At 34.7% G+C, this 18370-nt stretch overlaps 1 protein-coding gene across 2 annotated transcripts in view; it reads left to right on the top strand.

Moving 5' to 3' along the window:
• Ctdspl2 (CTD small phosphatase like 2) overlaps positions 1-17353 on the top strand; it is a 74928-nt gene extending 57575 nt beyond the window's left edge. For both annotated transcript variants that reach the window (XM_010624864.3, XM_010624865.3), the window contains exons 9-13: positions 7889-7951; positions 8069-8148; positions 12239-12365; positions 13843-13938; positions 15514-17353. In XM_010624864.3, coding sequence (XP_010623166.1) covers positions 7889-7951; positions 8069-8148; positions 12239-12365; positions 13843-13938; positions 15514-15579 — 432 coding nt within the window. In that variant the 3' untranslated portion in view covers positions 15580-17353. The remainder of the gene's footprint in view (positions 1-7888; positions 7952-8068; positions 8149-12238; positions 12366-13842; positions 13939-15513) is intronic.
• The last annotated feature ends 1017 nt before the right edge of the window (positions 17354-18370 follow it).

The raw sequence follows: 18370 nt of genomic DNA, 5'->3' as shown, positions 1-18370 counted from the left end.
TTCTGAAATCAGTAAAATCAACAGACCTTGGGTCAGCTGTCCAGAAATCAGATTGTGGTAAGCACTTGAGAGAGATAGGATCCTATAGGGAGCTACTTGTACAGGATACTTTGTTTTATTGTAGAGATTCCTTTTATGGGAAAAGTTGGGAGTGGGAGGGAGATGGGTTCTCCATGGTTAGCAAAGTTCATCCTTTTCCTGTTATAGTTTGTTTCTTGCAAATCTTATAGCTTAGGATAATGTTTATACTACAAAACAAGAGAATTAGAGGTTCAGTGGCTTCTGTATTTTCTACAAACTTTCCTAGAAAAGTTAACTTTATTTGCTCCATGAAAAAAATCACTTAAGTGAACAATTTTATACTAAAAAGTTGTTTTCTCTTTCCCCAAATTCTGACATATTACCTAACAAGAAACATTTTTAATTATTGAGTTTCAATCAAACATAATTTTGTTGTACAAAAGTAGTATGTGTATTTGTACTTTAAAAATACATTTTTGGCCGGGTGTGGTGGTGCATGCCTGTAATCCCAGCACTCGGGAGGCTGAGGCAAGAGGATCGCTGTGAGTTCGAGACCAGCCTGGGCTACACAGTTCCAGGTCAGTCTCAACTACATAGTGAGACCCTGTCTCCAAAAACAAAAACAAAAAAAAATTTGGGCTAGTTTAGTTAGTAGGGGTCAATATTTTGATAATTGCAAGTAATACTTAAAATACAGAGTAATTTTAGAGTAATTTTCCAGCCCTTATTAATAAGTATAATCATCATTATTTCTTAGAATTAAAAAAAGAAAGGCACAGATGAACTTATAGATCTTTCCTTCACAAAAATAAGAAAATGTATTTCATGGGACATTCCTTGTCTTAAAATATGTCTTTCAAAAATTAGGAGCCAGGGATATAGCTCAGTGGTTCTGCCACCTGCCTTGCAAGCACAAGGTCCTGAGTTTGATCCCGGTACCAAAAAACAAAACAAAACAACAATAAAACAAAATATAGGAGCAGTTGACCAGGCATTTAAATCAGTGGTTCCACTGCCTGCCTCACAGGTGCAGGGTCCCAAGCTCAAGCCCCAGTACCAAAAAACAAAACAAAAATTAGGAACAGTTTATTAAGAAAATATACTGTATACAATATTCTTGATTAATAGCCAAAAGTACATCTAAGAGGTGGCAGTTGGTTGCTAAAACTAATTAAATTGAAGGCTTCATTCACTTTGAACCTTAGAGTTTTGTTTTAAAGATGTTTTTATTTCACCAAAATGGTTACCTTTTTGCCTTTAAATAATAAAACATAAACACATCAGAAGGTTCCTATGTGTTTACATAAGCATATGTAGAAATAAAATAGCCAATTTTACTTGATTGAACATTATACTTCATAGAAAAATTTTAACATACCATCTGTATTAGTGTAAGTTTTACTTTATGCAACTTGAACTCTTAAACAAATTTCCCTCTCTATCGACCCTCCCCTCATTTTTGGAGACAGGGTCTCACTGTGTATTCCAAGCTAACTTTGAACCCAATTCTGTAGCTCTAGCCTGGTCTCAAACTTGTGATCCTCCCACATCAGCTTCCTAAGTGCAGAGAGTGGAGGTGTGTGCCATCAGGCCTGACCAAAAAAAAAAAAAGCAAGCCCCTTTCAAATGAAGTCTTTTATTTAATAGAGCTAAAGTTTTATTTTTATTGATTTTAATGTTTTAGTATTAACCTCTTCGTCCCCAGATTTATCCACCTACAAATACTGTCCCCACACCTGTAGTTAATCCCAGAACTCTGGAAGGTCAAGGCAAGAGGACTGCAAATTTGAGCCTAGATTGGGCAACCTAGCAACATAGCAAGACTGTCTTGGAACAGAAGGACTGGGGCTCTGTGGTTCAGTGGGAAGGCCCTGGGTTAAATCTGCAAAACCAAACAAAATACATCTTCTGGAGCATCCATCTATCCTTTATTGGGACTTTATGAAACTAAAACAACTCAGTGAATTATGAAGATGAAACCTCTGGTGAGCCTACCTGAACAGTCTTCCTTTCTTGGAGGAGGTTTGCGTTTTGTCACTATGATCTGGTATTGATGTTAAGAAAATACTAAGTTAGGGCTGGGGATTTAGCTCAGTGGTCTCAGTGCCTACCTTGCAAGCACAAGGACCCAATCCCTGGTACCAAATAAATAAAAATAACTAAGTTAATTGGGTAAACTATCAACTGAGAGTGGTTACCTTCCCTCCTTCAAAAGAATAGATTACAGCTGTACCTCAGTTCATGAACTTAATTTGTTCTACACTTTTGGAAAAGATGGCCACATTTCTGTTTGTGTGGGAAAGATACCCACAGTCGTGTGGGAAAGATATCCACAGTCGTGTCTGTCACCTGATGCAGAGTTTGCAAACAAAAACAAAATTTTGCCAAGCACTTTTGTCTGTGAACCAAACTGTTTGCAAACAGAAGTATTTGTGAACAGAGGCACCACTGTATAGGTGTAGGACCTGTTGAAATTGAGGTTGCCCAATTCTGCTCCATAGAATTGTACTGATTTTTGTTATTCTCTTTACTGGTTACTTTTAAATAATGGGGTGGATAATAATAGTAGCCAATAGCTATCGGCACTTCAAATGTGCTAGGCACTGTTCTGAATGCTTGGTATGCACTAACTTATTTAATTCTCACAATAGTACTGTGATATAAGTCCTGTTACATCCTGTCATCAATAAGGAAATTGAAGTGTACAGAAGGCTTAAATAGTTGTCAGAGCCATTTATATTATATCTACTTGCCTACCAGTTGCAAATAGCATTTCGTTGTTCACAATCCCCAGCCTTTGCTTTACTTGCTTTGCTTTAATTCTTATTGCTAGTTAAATATGAAATAGCACTCACTAATCATCTTTTTGTTTTTATGTTTTTGTTTGTTTGTTTGTTTTGGTACTGGGGATTGAACTCAGATCCCTGTGCTTGCAAAGCAGGTGACGAAATCACTGAACTAAGTCCCCAGCCCAGTCATCTTTTTGTTTAAAGGAAAACATCATCTCATAAGTGGATGAGTTCTACTGAATTTACTTCTTTTGAGGGAGCAGTTTTGGTTTTTTGTTTTGTTTGGAAACAAGTTCTCCCTCTGTAGTCTAGGCTGGTCTTAAAACTTGCTATATAGCCCATGCTGGCCTCAAACTCATGCTTCTGCTTCTCCTGCTCCAACAATGCCCTGGACCCTGTGATTGAACCTATAGCCCTGTGCATGCTGAAGATGCGCTCTACCTCTAGCTATATCGCCAATCCTTGAATTTACCATTTAAAAAACCTATTGCCTAAGTTCAAAAGATTACGTAGATAAAGTATCAAAGAGGTTTCTTTGTTAATGTTAGGACCATATTGTCAGGTCTTAAAAATACTTTAGAGGGCCTGGGATTTAGCTCAGTGGCACTGTGCTCCTGCCTTGCCAAGTACAAGGTCCTGGGTTAGATCCCTGGTATGCCAGGAGCTGGGGTTAGAAATACTTTTTTTTGTAGAGTCACATGTAAAATATTTTTTCTAGCCTTTTGCATAGAGGTTGACACTGACTATCTTTGAGTAGGGTTTTTTTTTATCATATTATGATATAGATCAAAGTTTCATAATAGAAATTACTCAGTTGAATTTTAAATCGACTTTACCACAATATTTATAATGAATTTGCAAATGGATTTATATTTTAATGACTACTTTTATTAAATCTAGTTCTGTTAATAACCATTATTGGCCTGTTCTTACTTATCTGTATACATTTAGGAAATTCTCCTTACCACCAAGCCGTCAGATACTCAAGTAGTGCTAAAGTACTGTTATTGTAATTTCTTTTTTTTTTTCTTTTTTTTTGATACTGGGGATCAGACTCAGGACCTTGCACTTGTGAGGCAGGTTGAACCGCTGAACTAAAATTTTTTAAAAATTATATATGCATGCCAAGGATTTAGCTCAGTGGTTCTGCCATCTTCCTTGCAAGTGCAAGGTCCTGAGTTTGATCCCTGGTAACTGCCCCCCAAAATTATATATGCAGAAATAAGAATCAAAATGTATAATAGATAATTTAAAATAGGAAGAAAAAATCCAAAGGGGAAGGGGAAATGGGAGGGGTAGGGAAAAGGCAAGAAGCAAAAGGAATAAATGTGAGAAAAGGGAAAAACAGAAACAAAGTATCTGTAAATAGAGTGCTGGAGGGGTTGAAAGCAGGGCAGGGGAATGAGGAAAAAATAAGCAAGATATATCATGTAAATAAGGGAAAGAAAAAAAATGTGAGATACAGAAAAGATGGAAATAAAGTGCTTGTAGATGGGGAGGAGGGGGTGAAGGGAGGGCAAGGATAAGGGGAAAAACCAAGACCTGTCATGTAGAGGTACAAGATCCCAACAATGAATGTAACTGTACTGTATCCCTAAAATGTACCAATAAATTCAATTAAAGCTGAAAAAAAAAGATATATCATGTATACAAAAGTAGCTCCATCAGTATTTTGCTGATATTACTCAGATTTTTATTTTTAAAGTTTGACATAAGGACTGGGGATATAGTCCAGTGGTAGCATGTCCGATAAGTTTAACCCCCAGGACTGCAGAGAAAAAAGTTTGGCATAATGAACATATTCACATATGTCCCTGTGTTATTGTAGCAGTCAAATTTCTATTTGTATGCCATAATTGTTTATTACAGCATTGAGGCATTATTTTAAACTTACAACTTTTTTTTTTTCAAAATATATTTGGTTTATTGAGAGCCAGGGATGGTGGTGCACACCTATGGTCCCAGGACTCAGGAGCCTGAAGCAGGAGGATTGCCATTGAGTTCCAAGGCCAGCCTGGACTACATATGTCTCAATAAACCAAAAACAACAACAAAACCCAAAATGTTTTTGGTTTGTTTAGAAAAATTTTGAACTCTTACAAAGATAGAGTAGAATAGTTACTGTAGATTTGGACGTAATGCATACTACAGTGAAGTGACACTACAGGGTTTAGTGTCATAAGTTTAAAGAAAGTTTGTTGTTAGAAAATGGGTAGTAGGCTGCTCAAGACAAACAATCTTTGAAAGTAAGTTAGAAGAAAAATGGAGATAAAGGCATTGGCGGAATGGATTGTAAAGCATTTAAGGTATGATTATGTGTGCATCCATATGATTGTATATCTCTGATGTAACATAGTAATGGTATTCTCAAGAATTAAACTCTGTGTCATACATAACTTTATTGGTTTATACTGGACAAAATTTAGTGCTTCTTGACTTGTATATTTCTACTCACACTTAATATATCCAAATGACTTAGACTGTATCTGTACTTGTGATTCTGAGATTTGCCTTTGTATCACATGGTAGAGCCCTAACCTCCAGACTACTCACTGTTGTTTTGAACTTCTGGTTTTTTTTTTCTAACCACCTTAGTCTCATGAAATACCTTTATGTTAAAATAGCAAATATAAATGGGAACAAAGTCTTTGTAAATAGGGAGGGTGGAAGGGGTGAAGGGGAGGGCAGGGGAATGGGAAAAAATAAGAACCAAGATACATCATGTACAAGATCCTAATGATGAAAGTAACTGCATTGCATACCTAAAATGTACCAATAAACTTACTGAAAAAAAAAAATAGAGTGAGTATGGGGGTAGGAACTTGTATAGTCAACAGTTACTTTTTCTGTTCTCGTGATATGGAAACACTCTTGGGATATGTTCCTTCATCTTTAGTGCCACCTTTCATCTCTGGTAAACAGGTTTTGAAATAATTTTTAAATTTGAAGATGTGTGTTCCGGCTACAGATGTAGTTTAGTGGTAGACCACTTGTCTAATGTGCATGAGACCCTGGGTTTGATCCTCAGCACTGCAAAAAGAGAAAGAAAAAAAAGTTATTTAAATATATTAGAAGAATGTATGATTAAATTATACCTTTGTAATCTGGAAGATATCCTGGAAATTGGAAAATTGTCACTTTTTTTGGTGCTGTGAAGCTTATCCTGGGCCTCACATATTGCTAAACAAACACTATTGTACCAGTGAACTGAACCCCCAACCTAAAAAAGTCACCTTTGAGTACTGTTCCACTTTTTATGCTTGGAAAATATAGTTCAAATAGAAGTATTCTTCTGCAGTCAAAGTGTGTTATAGACAGAGGAAACAAATTCCAAATTATAGAGGCCCTTCTTACCTTAGTTTACTATATGGAGCAAGTGATAACAAAGATATTAAAAATAAATGAAACCATTTATGTAAAATAATATATTTTTGGTTATTGCAAATTATTTTTAAAAGATTAATAGTAAAAATGATTTTGCCAGTGAAATGTAATATTACTAAAATCTATGCTTATTTGTCTTATCAAACAAATACGGGATGTTTGGTTTTCAGTCAAGGCTATAAACTAAACATTTTAGGACAAAATGTAAAACTTGGCTAGGAGCACAATTATTGTTAATTTCATATCTCATCGATATGATTGGATACTAAAAATCTGGCTATTTTTATTTGCTAGGAGAGGTTATATGGCTCACTTTGTTTTTAATTTGTCATGGAAATAAGTTAAAATGCCTGACTAGTGAGATTAAAAACAAGAAATCCAGCCCAGATGAATAGTTATATTATTAGCATAAATGATAATCATTCAAAATGTGCCTTCACTAAGTGTTTGGTTAAGATAATTCAAGAGTGTACCTGTGTAGTTGTGTAGGGTTGATGGTCTCTACTATATGTATTGCCTAATTTCAGGCCGTTCTATTTCACTTACTTTTCATCAAGTGTCTGCTCTATTTTGCATTGTCTTATGTCTCTTGGTCTCAGTAAATTACATAGATTAATAGTATGTTGTTCCTGCCTCTGATTATCCTTTACAAACACTTGTGCTGTTTTGCTGTAAAACATTCCCAGAACTTGGATTTTTGCATAGATATGTGTGGATGTTAGAATTAAACTCTACCAAACATGAGTTTTATTTGTAGTTACCACATGCTTTTTTCTTCTTTTTTTTTTTTTAAAATGAGAATCTGTTGTATCTGGAAATACTTGTTCATGGTATCTGAAGTTAATAGTCTTTCATTGGAGTACAGAATTTTTCTCTTAATAAAATTTTATAACAAAATCTAATTTAAGGGGTCAAAATCTTTGGTAAATAGTTTTGTGGTTGCTCATGGCTTACATTTCTGGGCTTTTTGAATACTGGAGTCATTTATAACAAGAATGATATTAAGTATTAAGAGAAATAAGATAACATAAGACAGATCTTTGGGTATTGTAGTCTTATCTGATATTGACACTAGGTTCTGAGAACTGGTGTGTTTGACTGTTATATACTTTTAATATCAAGTAATCAAAAAGTGCTATTAGATGCTACATAAGAATGAGTTTGATTTCTGAAAAATTGTGGTTGTTTAAACCCACCAATCCAGACTTCTTCTTCTTCTTCTTCTTCTTGAATATTTTTATCTTAATAGAAATTTAAAATGTATTTCTAGTTGGTGACTGTTGAAAAGAAACTGAGTATTTATTGAGGAAGGTCATTGAGACAGGTCAGCTAGAAGTGACACATATCCTGTCTATAATTGGATAGACACTACCTGGCTGGAAGATGGAGCTGATTGATGGATCAAAATCTCAGAAGGAAACTTATGTTTTATTTAAATGCTTATTAAAATTATATTTCAATGAAGTATTGTATGCTTTTATTTAACTATTAAAAGTGAAATGATCACCAATGATAATTATCCCATTAAAAGATTGTTTTAGATAACTTATTGTATGTGAAATACCTTTGATTTTAGTACTTAGTAAACATTTTTAAAATACCAATTTTAAATTATATTCAAATTTAAAGCACAACACACCTTAAATGGTTTATTTTATGTTTATTTGCTAAAAATTATCTTTATGTTTTTTCAGGTTTATGTGCGATTAAGACCATTCTTCAGGGAATTCCTGGAACGTATGTCTCAGATGTATGAGGTAAATGTGCTACTTACATATGTATTAAGCTAATTACATATGTATTTTTATTTTATTCATATAATGGCTATATTCAGATCATGTATAGTGATTACTTTTTTCCCCCTAAATTTGTAGATCATTCTTTTTACTGCTTCAAAGAAGGTGTATGCAGACAAGTTACTGAACATACTAGACCCTAAAAAGCAGCTGGTCAGGTAAATTTAATTAAGAAATAGAAGAAACTTAAACAGTATACTGATGCATAAATTATGATGATTCTATTTAATTTTAATGGCTATTTTTAGTTGGCTGCATAAATATTTACTGTGTTGGGTGATGAAAATAAATGAGTTTTTAAGCCCCAGAGCTGTGTAAAGAGTTCCTGATTCTGTAACTCTATAAACAGACATTCTTTAAAGAATACAGAGACTGTCTGTGACATCTGCCTTTAATTCTTTGTGTGTGTGTGTGTGTGTGTGTGTGTGTGTGTGTACTGGGGACTGAACTCTAGACTCTGTGATATGTGTATCTTCATTTCTTTTGGAATGGGGTTGGCTGGAATTTTTTATTGTGCACATGGTGTTTTACCTCTTTTTGTCTCATAATACATTATATGACCTAGTGAATAAGAGTTAATTTTAACAGGGTTGAATTAAATTCTTCTGCTTTTTTAAAGAAAAAAATTATCTTCCATGTGAAAGAACGTGGTATATGACTCTAACTGGAAATTAAAATTGTTGTAGTCAGGTTATCCTGATCTGGGCTTAGTTCTTTGTTTGCCCTGAATCAGCAGATGCAGTGATTATGCAGGAATGCCTTAGGTGATTTTGAAACATTTTGAAAATTACTTCCTTTATTTCTTCCAATTGAAGTGAGACTATTAAGACTACAACAATCTTGCTACCTGTAACACGCAGGAGTTAGTCTGAATTTTTTTTTTGGAACCAGGGATTGAACTTTGAGTCCTTTATGCTTGTGAGGCAGGCAGTGGAACCACTGAGCTAAATCCCTGGACCTTAGTCTGAAGTTTTGATAAAGAACAGAGAGATGTTACAAGAGGCCCATAAGAGCTTTAATAGCTATTTATTAATTTTCTTAAATACTTTCCCCCATATAATGTCTTAATGAAAAATCTTAAATTTTCTACTCTTAAGAAATCTTTATTATTGAATGGTTGAAAAGTATATATACAGAAAGGTTTTACCTAATATACACATTTTAGAGTGTTTCTCCCTATTAAAAATTTTTTTTATTAGTCTATGTTTGTAATGTAAATATATTCATCATGGGGAAATTGGTACATATACATATCACATCTTCATTCTTTTTACTTCCCCATCCTTTTTCACCCTTTCAAAGAACCAGCTCTTTCAATTCACTGATCCTTTGTATTTTTTTGTCTTAATTTATTTGGCTTTTGTATTAAAACTGTGATCTAAATAACCTGTAGATATATAAATGAGAAATGGCCTTTTATTTTTCTTTTTATGGTGGTACTAAGGATTGAACCCAGGATCTTTGCACTGATCTGCAGTCTCAGCCCATTTCTTATTTTTTGTATTTTGAGACAGGATCTTACTAAGTTGCCCAGGATGGGCTTGAACTTGCAATCCTCCTGCCCCAGCCTTCCAGACTGCTGGGATTACAGGTGTGTGCCACCAGGCCTGGCTGGGAAGTGGTATTTTCTATTCACAAAAATATATTGCAATTTATGCTTATTTTTACCTGACTTTAATAAAATTATATGAATGATTTGATTACTTTTTTCATTCTAAAGATTTCTGTTCCAAGGAACAGTGGTGAGCAACACAAATACTTCTTTCTTGGGGCTTTCATTTTACTTATACATAGCCAAGGTACTATCTTTTAAATTAACATACATTTTTAAAGCTAAACTTACACATTTGAGGGTTTAAACTTACCTAGTTGTAATGTAAAAAACTTGAAACAAGACAAGCTTTTTGGACAGTATATATAAATTTGTTAGAGTACTGTAGGGAGTTAATCTGTGGTAACAAGGTAAACTCTGCAGTTCCTGTATAATCTCCGCGTTCCATGAATTGAAAGGCAAATTTGTTGACATGGAGGATCTGCTGTTTCATGACTAGAACAAAGTAGCTTTTTTTCTTAAACTGCAAAATGTTGACTCACATTCCTGAATAACAGGGCAATTTGTAGTGTAACTTAATTAAAATAATTGTGTTTTTTTTGTTTTTTGGGTACCAGGGATTGAACTCGGGCCCTTGTGCTTTCGAGGCAGGTGGTGGAACCACTGAGCCAAATCCCTAGCCCAAAACTGACTTTGCTAATATTCTTTTTTCTTTTTTTTGGTACCGGGGATCGAACTCAGGCCCTTGCACTTGCAAAGCAGGTGCTGAACCCACTGAGCTAAATAATTGTGTTACCCACATACGTAGTTGTCTCTTGTCTTGGTGAGTCTGCTACTGTTGTCAGAGAGGCATCAGCAGTGACTTCTGTTTATGTGCTATACTTGCCTCTCCAATTTCCTCATGTCTAAGTGTTTGTAGAAATAAAATATCTACTGTCATTTTTTTTCAAAGTAGAACCATCTTTTGGCCTTCTACAGAAAGACAACCATTTGATCAATTTAAAATATTCCGTATGACAAAGGAAAAAGAACTGTTTAATACATTTTCTCTGTAAAAGTATTCTTTGCCATTGCCATTGCCACTAATTTTTTTTTTTTTTTTTTTTTTCTGGTACTGGGGATTGAAGTCAGGACCTCGTGCTTGCGAGGCAGGTGGCAGCACCACTGAGCTAAATCCCCAGCCCTCTAATACATTTTTTTCTAAAGGTTGAGTTTGTATGTGTGTGGAGGAAAGGTTAAAATTTCATTTAGTTTTTGTTGAGCGAGCTGTGACAGATTTGTGTGGTTAGAAAATACTCTTTTCTTGGAATTGTATAATTAAAAATACAAATCTGAGTAATCTCTACCTTCTGAAAAACTGTTAGTTGAGATAAGAAACATGGGAGACAAACTTCTAGTTATTAAGGGTGTTCCTTAAATGGATATATTTCAAGGCAAGGAAAAGTTCTAGCTGTAATATTAGTAACATATCTATCACTTATTAGTAATATTGAGAGACTAATAGTTTGAGTTTAAATGGGTATAACTTCAGCTGGGTGCCTTGGTATGTACCATCTACTTGGGAGGTTGAAACAGGATTGCTTGAGCCCAGTAGCTTGAGAGTAGCCCGGGAAAGACAGCTAGACCTCAAAACAAAACAAATTATTTCATCTTGATTCCTAGATAAAATTATCTCCATTATTCTGTATCTCAATGACATCATTTAGCTTAAATTCTAAAGACATCTTACCATAGAAATTACTATAAAACAAAATAGGGTTTGCATTCTTTAGACTCTTCTTCAATGAAATACCATTGAGTCACAAATAGAACAGTGGTACTCAATTACTATCATATATTAGTATTATTGTAAATTCTTTTTTTTTTTGGTACCGGGGATAGAACTCGGGTCCTTGTGCTTGCAAGGCAGGCGGTGGAACCCCTGAGCCAAATCCCCTGCCCAATTGTAAATTCTTTAGTCTATTACTAAAATTGGTGAAGTATCAGTTTACATTCATTTGAATTTAATCTGAATTTATCATCTCAACCGATTTTTAAAAAATGACCACATACACACTCATACAAATGAAAGGAAATGGCTGTTGAGGAAAAGTTAAAATGATGGAATGTTTTGGCCTCAGCAGCACCTTTTCTTAGAAACTTTAAGGAAAACTAAAAAAAAAAAAAAAAAAAATTTTTTTTTTTTTACAAAAAGCCAACACAAAAGTATTCCTTGTTACATTTTCTATTCTGGAATGTACAGGGGTAGGGAGACTGTGTGGCCTATTGATTAAAGCCAAAGACCTGGGAGCCAGGAGCATCACGGGTTGCAGTTTGGGGCTGTGTGACCTTGGTCAGGTCACTTGAACTCTTTGGGCTCAGTCAACCATTTGGAAAATTTGATAAAAAGCAGGACCTTCCTGACAACCAGGTGCTTCCTCTGAGCTGAGTTTTCTGGGGAAAGAAATAAAAAATTGAATTTTAATCCCCCTTTTATAATTTAATGTAACATTTTGGGATAAACCAAAGTTCTTTAAGGCATGGCAGCATTTGGTTGTAAGGTTTCAATAATTGCTAAGAATTTTTAGAGTAATACTGTTGCCCACAGCCTAGGCCCAATACTTGTATTTGTAAAGCCTGTGGTATGTGTATACTTTTTAAATATATAGTTTTTAGAAATTTATTTTTAGTAAATTTATTTTTATGTTTATGTTTAGGCACCGGCTTTTTCGAGAACATTGTGTTTGTGTACAAGGAAACTATATAAAGGACTTAAATATCCTCGGAAGGGATCTTTCAAAAACCATAATAATTGACAACTCACCACAAGCCTTTGCATATCAGGTAGGAAGAGAGTTGCTAAGTAAACTCAGATTGGAAAAAATATGAAGACAAAAGCTGCCAAGTTAGTATATCATTTAGTTATTGATTTAGTAATTTAATTGTGAACATGTTGAGAATTATAATTTGCTTACCTGTGTTGTAGTCTACTGAACATTCTGAAATATTTTCTTAAACTGTTTTGTCAGTATATCTGTACCTTTTGTTAACACCTCTTTGAAGTATTACTAAAAATGAGCCATCCTTGCAAGATACAATTTACATTTTTAAATACATCCATGAGATAGTTTCTGAGATTTGATTCACAAAAAAATCAGTGCAGAATAGAGATTAGGGTATTAACTTTTGTTTATTCATAATTTAAAAAGAGGTAAGGGAATTGTATGGTATTGAAATATGTTCACTTTGGGTGTCTTTTAGTGGAGGACATTGGTCACTGAATTTAGGACTTTGTGCATCCGAAATATATGCTCTACCACTGAATTACATTCCCAGCCCTAGGTCCCTACTTTTATTTGGTTGCATTTAAAAATACTGTTTTTAAGAACTCCAGGGCCAGGGATTTAGCTCAGTGGTGCTGCCACCTGCCTTGCAAGCACAAGGTCCTGAGTTCAATCCCCGGTACCAAAAAAAAAAAAATAAAGAACTTCAGCTGGGTGCCTTGGTATGTACCATCTACTTGTGAGGTTGAAACAGGATTGCTTGAGCCCAGTAGCATGAGAGCAACCTGGGCAAGACAGCTAGACCTCAGAACAAAACAAATTATTTCAGCTTGATTCCTAGATAAAATTATCTCCATTATCCTGTATCTCAGAGACATCATTTAGCTTAAATTTTAAAGTAAAGACATTTTACCATAGAAATTACTATAAAACAAAATAGGGTTTACATTCTTTAGACTCTTCTTCAATGAAATACTATTGAGTCAAGACTTGAACAGTGGTACCCAGGCATCGTGGCCTTCACCCATAGTCTCGTGTGTTTGAGGGGCTGATGCAAAATCATTGGAGCCCAGGATCTCAAGGCCAGCTTGGGCAGCACAGTGAAACCTCATTTCAAATGAGGAGACTTTGAAGGCAGTTGACCAATTTGAATTATAACTATTCCCCAGGAATGAATTGAGTTTGAAAGTCAAGGGTGAATTGTATATGGTTTCTTACAGTAATCTCTGCCTTAGATTAGCAATATCCTTTTATTCATGATACTAGCACTATAGTCACAGTACTTATTTCTTGAATGAATAAAAGAATGTTTTCAGTTTTTGTAATGGTTTTTCTAAAACTTGTTTCTGTGTAACTTTATTTGGTGTTATAATACCAAAAAATCAGTTCATTTTCAGTTTATTCCTTAACCATTTGTCTCCTGCATTATTGAGTTATCAGCAAAAACTTTGGTAGCATTCCTTTTCAAAGGAACTTTTAGATCAGTGTTTTCAAAGAACAAGTAAAAAGAAGATTGAATTACTTATTTATCATTTTAGCTTTCTAATGGAATCCCTATAGAAAGCTGGTTTATGGATAAAAATGACAATGAACTTCTAAAATTGATTCCATTTCTGGAGAAGCTTGTAGAACTGGTAAGTGTGTCTTAGAGTCATTCTTACATTAAAACAAAATATTTCCTATACTATGACTATTTAATTTACACACTGAAGAAGTAAAATGCTATTGTTTAGCATTTTCTAATAAAGTGTACAAACACAAATAGAAGTACCAACAATGCTTTGCAGGGGCATCAGAAGAATGTGCTTGGCCCTGGTCTTTGAAACCAGATTAACCCCAATGATCTGTATTAGTCTCAAGAGAGTCAAAAATATGGTTTTTAGTTTCTGCCTAACTCTGTAGTTGTTGAATAGTAGGGATAGTTGTGGGAGCTTTCTGGAGAAACTGTTAGTGTTCCCCAGAAGTGAAGGAGCTGGGGTCTGTGTATGGTAAGGACTAAAGAGCCACCTACAGAGTGATCTAGTGGCTTGGGAGTCACTGGGTGAAGGTGTGTTGGCAGATCCCGGAGACTAGTTGTGCTTTAGGGCAGAGGAGTGTAAGTGCTGCCATCACCCACAGAAGTTCTGCTACAGGGCCAAGGTGGGAACTCAGCAGGGGTTAAAAAAAAAAAAGTCTCAACAGTTGTGGTCTGGGGACTTAGCTCAGTGGTGCCACTGCCTGCCTCACAAGCACAAGATCCCGAGTTTAATCCCCAGTACCCCCCCAAAAAATGACCACAGTTGTGGCCTTTAGTGTCATATATCTAAAATTTCAGCACTTTGGGAGGCTGACACAGGAGAATCACAAATTCAAGCCCAACCTGGCCAATTTAGACCCTTTCTCAAAAAGTAAAAGGGGTGAAGATGTAGCTCAATATGAAGGCCCTGGATTCAATCCCTAGTGTGGGGCAGAGTCAGGGTGTGGGAAGGACACAGTCATTATTCAAGGGAAATTCATCAGCATTCAGTAAATTGACCCAGTTGATTGGGGGAAGATCTTTAATGCAAGGAAATAAAGAAGTGATACATTAGGAAAACAAATAGAAAGGCGAGGAACCTTGGAAAACTGAGGCCAGGAAGAAGGCTATCCCTCTCCAAAGGCTTTGGCTGGGGATTTCTGGGCTGGAGATGGCTAATTTGAGGCTACATAAATAATGAGCCTCTCCTAGAGTAGGAAGGGGCCTCAGAGAAAATGTAATGATTTGGAGTTTCACCTGGGGTTCTAAACCCTAGTGCTTACTGCCCACAGTGGTCTCTATGTATGTTTTAAAATCCTAAAATAATTGTGTTAATGTCATATTTCTGTGCAGTTATCCTTTGATATGTTTTTTGGGGTATTGATTCCATAATGTTCTGTTGATACCAGATTATCCCTAGATTACTGACAATAGTTAATTCAATGTAAATGGTATATAAATAATTGCACTGTATTGTATAGGGAGTTATGACAAGGAAAAAAGTCTGTGAATGTTCAGTACAAATGCAGTTTTTCCCCCAAATATTTTTGGTCCAAAGATGATTGAATTTACAGATGTGGAACTTGTGGTTATAGAAAGTCATAAAATAAAATAGCACATGTTCTCTGAGAGGTAAGAATGCTTATAATGTTCGGCAGATAGTATCTTTGAAATTCTGTGGCTTTAAAAAAAACTGTTTTTTTTTCCCACACAGAATGAAGATGTCCGACCTCACATCAGAGACAGATTTCGCTTGCATGATTTGCTGCCCCCAGATTAAAAGACTTGTCAAAACACTGAAGGGGGAGAAAAAGCAGGACCCTTTTGGACTAAGACAAAAACATTGCCATTACTGTTGAAATTTTGCATTTTTGTACCCTGTCTTGCTTTTCTTATCTTTGGTGCCCAATAATAATCAAGGGTTACAGAAAGAGACTTTATTTCAGATTGCATACATACAGTAGGTAGGCTAAAACAGAAGAGTCTTTAGAACTAGTGCAACTCCAGTGAAATTTTTTTATGTACAGGACATCTGCAGTTTATAAAGAATTCTGTTTCTGCCACCAGCAGTTTGACCTGTAGTTACACAGGATTTTATGATAATAACAGAGATGAAATGGACTTTTATTTTCTCTCTGTTTGGTGCTCTAAGTGGGTTTGTAGCCACTTTTCTGTTACTTTACAATTCTCATTTCAACAGGAATGGCCAGTAAAAGTTGTTTTATTTTTCCTGTTAAGGTTTATAACCTTCTTACATTTTTGACCTGTATTAGATTAGAATTTCATTATGCATTCCTTTTAGTTGAGGCGCTTCATAGTTTTCTGGAAATAGTCAATTTTTAGTTTTGTTTTTTTTTATATGTTTGAATGGCCGTTTTCCTGCTTTGTCTGCCTGCATATTGTATATTTGTTTAAAAATATTCTCTACTTTTAGTCCATGTAAGTTTCATTTAAAAAGACATGCATTTAAATTTTGTTTCTGTAATATTCTACTGTAGGTTAAATCTTTTCAAAAATCAAGAGACTGGGTAGATAAGAATATATGAATGACTAATACTCAAAAGATTTAAACCATTGTGATGGTGTGTATTTCCAAATGGTAGTATCTTGCAGTGGCACACAGATTTAATGGATAAAGGTATACCTCAGACTTCATTGTGCTCACCAATCTTTGAGGAGAATGAGTTAGTCACCTGTTGGGCTTGATTTAGGTATTGCTGCCTTTGGTTTTCTCCAGGAATGAAGTATTCAGCACAGTGATTCAGTATTTTTAATTACTTTGCATGGGCTGGTAGTATGTACCTCTGTTATGCTCTCAGTTACAATCAATTTAAAACTCTGTGTAACAGCTTGGTACCTAACAGTAGCTATGCATAATCCTGTGGCACAGTACACTCCCAAGCCACCAATGCAGTTAATATGCTCTCATAGTGGTTTTCTATACTATATGAAAATGGTCTTCAAGCCTTGGTTCTCTAATGCAGCTACCACAAGAGGTTGATATTTTTATAGTGGCATGTAATCTTCTTTTCGGGAGGCTTTTTATGGAAGGTAGAATTTGTAAAAGTATGCTTTGCCTCTCAACTGCATTAACATGCCACAGGCTCAGACTGTTTTTGTGTAAAGGATGTCAAAGAACGGCACTTTTTCTAAAGAGATATTTTGTATGCTTGTTAAGAAAGTACAGTATTGGAAATTAAAGGTGGACAACTGATAATTAAGGAGTATGTCAGTTAATTTTTTATGTATATTACCTGTTTACTTGTACAACTTATTGTACAAATTACATGCAGCTTCATTTTCAAATGAATCCTTAAAATAAGGAAATCTTTTTAGGAAAACATTTAATTTTTGTATTTTTGATTTTAAAGGCATGAGTTATGTCAGTTTTCAGTGTATTAATGAAGATTTTAACTTTTCATCAGGTTGAGTGTTTTCTTACTATATTATCTGTTGTGTGTGTAGTTAGCATATTGTGTCACTGAACTGTTTAAAAATCTAGCATGTAGACCAAGCCTGTTCTGTGGAAAATCCTTATTCATTAAAAAATAATCGTGGCAGATTTTCTGCAAAAAAAAAAAAAAAAAAAAAAAAAAAAAAAAAAAAAAAGCAAAAGCATTTGCAATTCAGAAACTGATTTTTTTTTTTAATTTGAAGAAAGGTATTTTGCTTGCAGGAAAAAATACTACAGATTCATTTTAATGAGAATCTTTGAAATGTATTTATCTTTAGGGCATCTGGGCATCTTTATGCTGTTTGTCTTATGTCTTTCTTGAAATAAAATGTATATACGTTACCTTTACATATGCTCTTGCTCAAAATTGTGAACTTAGTTACATTTTTCCTTGTTCCCTTCCTTTTTATGCTCAAACAGCAAAACCTATATAAGACCTGAACTTTCAGCATGCATCTTATTTGCTGAAAGTTTTCTTGATTAAGTAGGAGTCTCAAAGGGCCTTCCCACAACTTACAGGGAAATGTAAGCACCTAAAATAATTGTGCCTGTGGGCACTTAAATAACAAAAGGCAACTTTTAAATTAATCATCATTTATTAATGGTAAAATTGTTTTCAGTCCCCTAACAGAAGAGTTAAAAAAATAATCAAGCATAATATTCTGTAAAGAAATGAAAGAAACTTTATATGGCCTGAGAAAATTCCTGATACTAAAGTAATACTGTATATTATTCTCATTACATTATTTGGGTAATTTTTAAATTGTTAATAGAAAAAAATTTATAAAGAAAAAAGTCAGCTCTATTCCACTCTAATGTTTTGTCTTCTCATTACCTCTTTTATCTTTTGAGAACACTTCATTTAATTGGAGGTGTATATTTTTTTGAATTCAGATATGCCCGGCCCATCAGCTCACACAGGAAACATGAAGTCTTAACTAACTGTAGTAATTGCAGGTGAGATGGATCCATGATGAGAGACCATACACACATTGCAACTCTGAAGGACATTCACCATGTACTATTTCCAGTGATAAATGCCTAGCTTTTAAGACATTCTTTTGAATGTCTGTATCATTGTTAAGATGTTTTAATCAGTTGTTTTTAATTTCATGTA

The sequence above is a fragment of the Fukomys damarensis genome, unplaced genomic scaffold (assembly GCF_012274545.1).
Source record: "Fukomys damarensis isolate Sample0158 unplaced genomic scaffold, DMR_v1.0_HiC HiC_scaffold_17, whole genome shotgun sequence".
NCBI classification, from domain to species: domain Eukaryota; kingdom Metazoa; phylum Chordata; class Mammalia; order Rodentia; family Bathyergidae; genus Fukomys; species Fukomys damarensis.
This window is presented reverse-complemented; position numbering and strand designations above follow the sequence as displayed.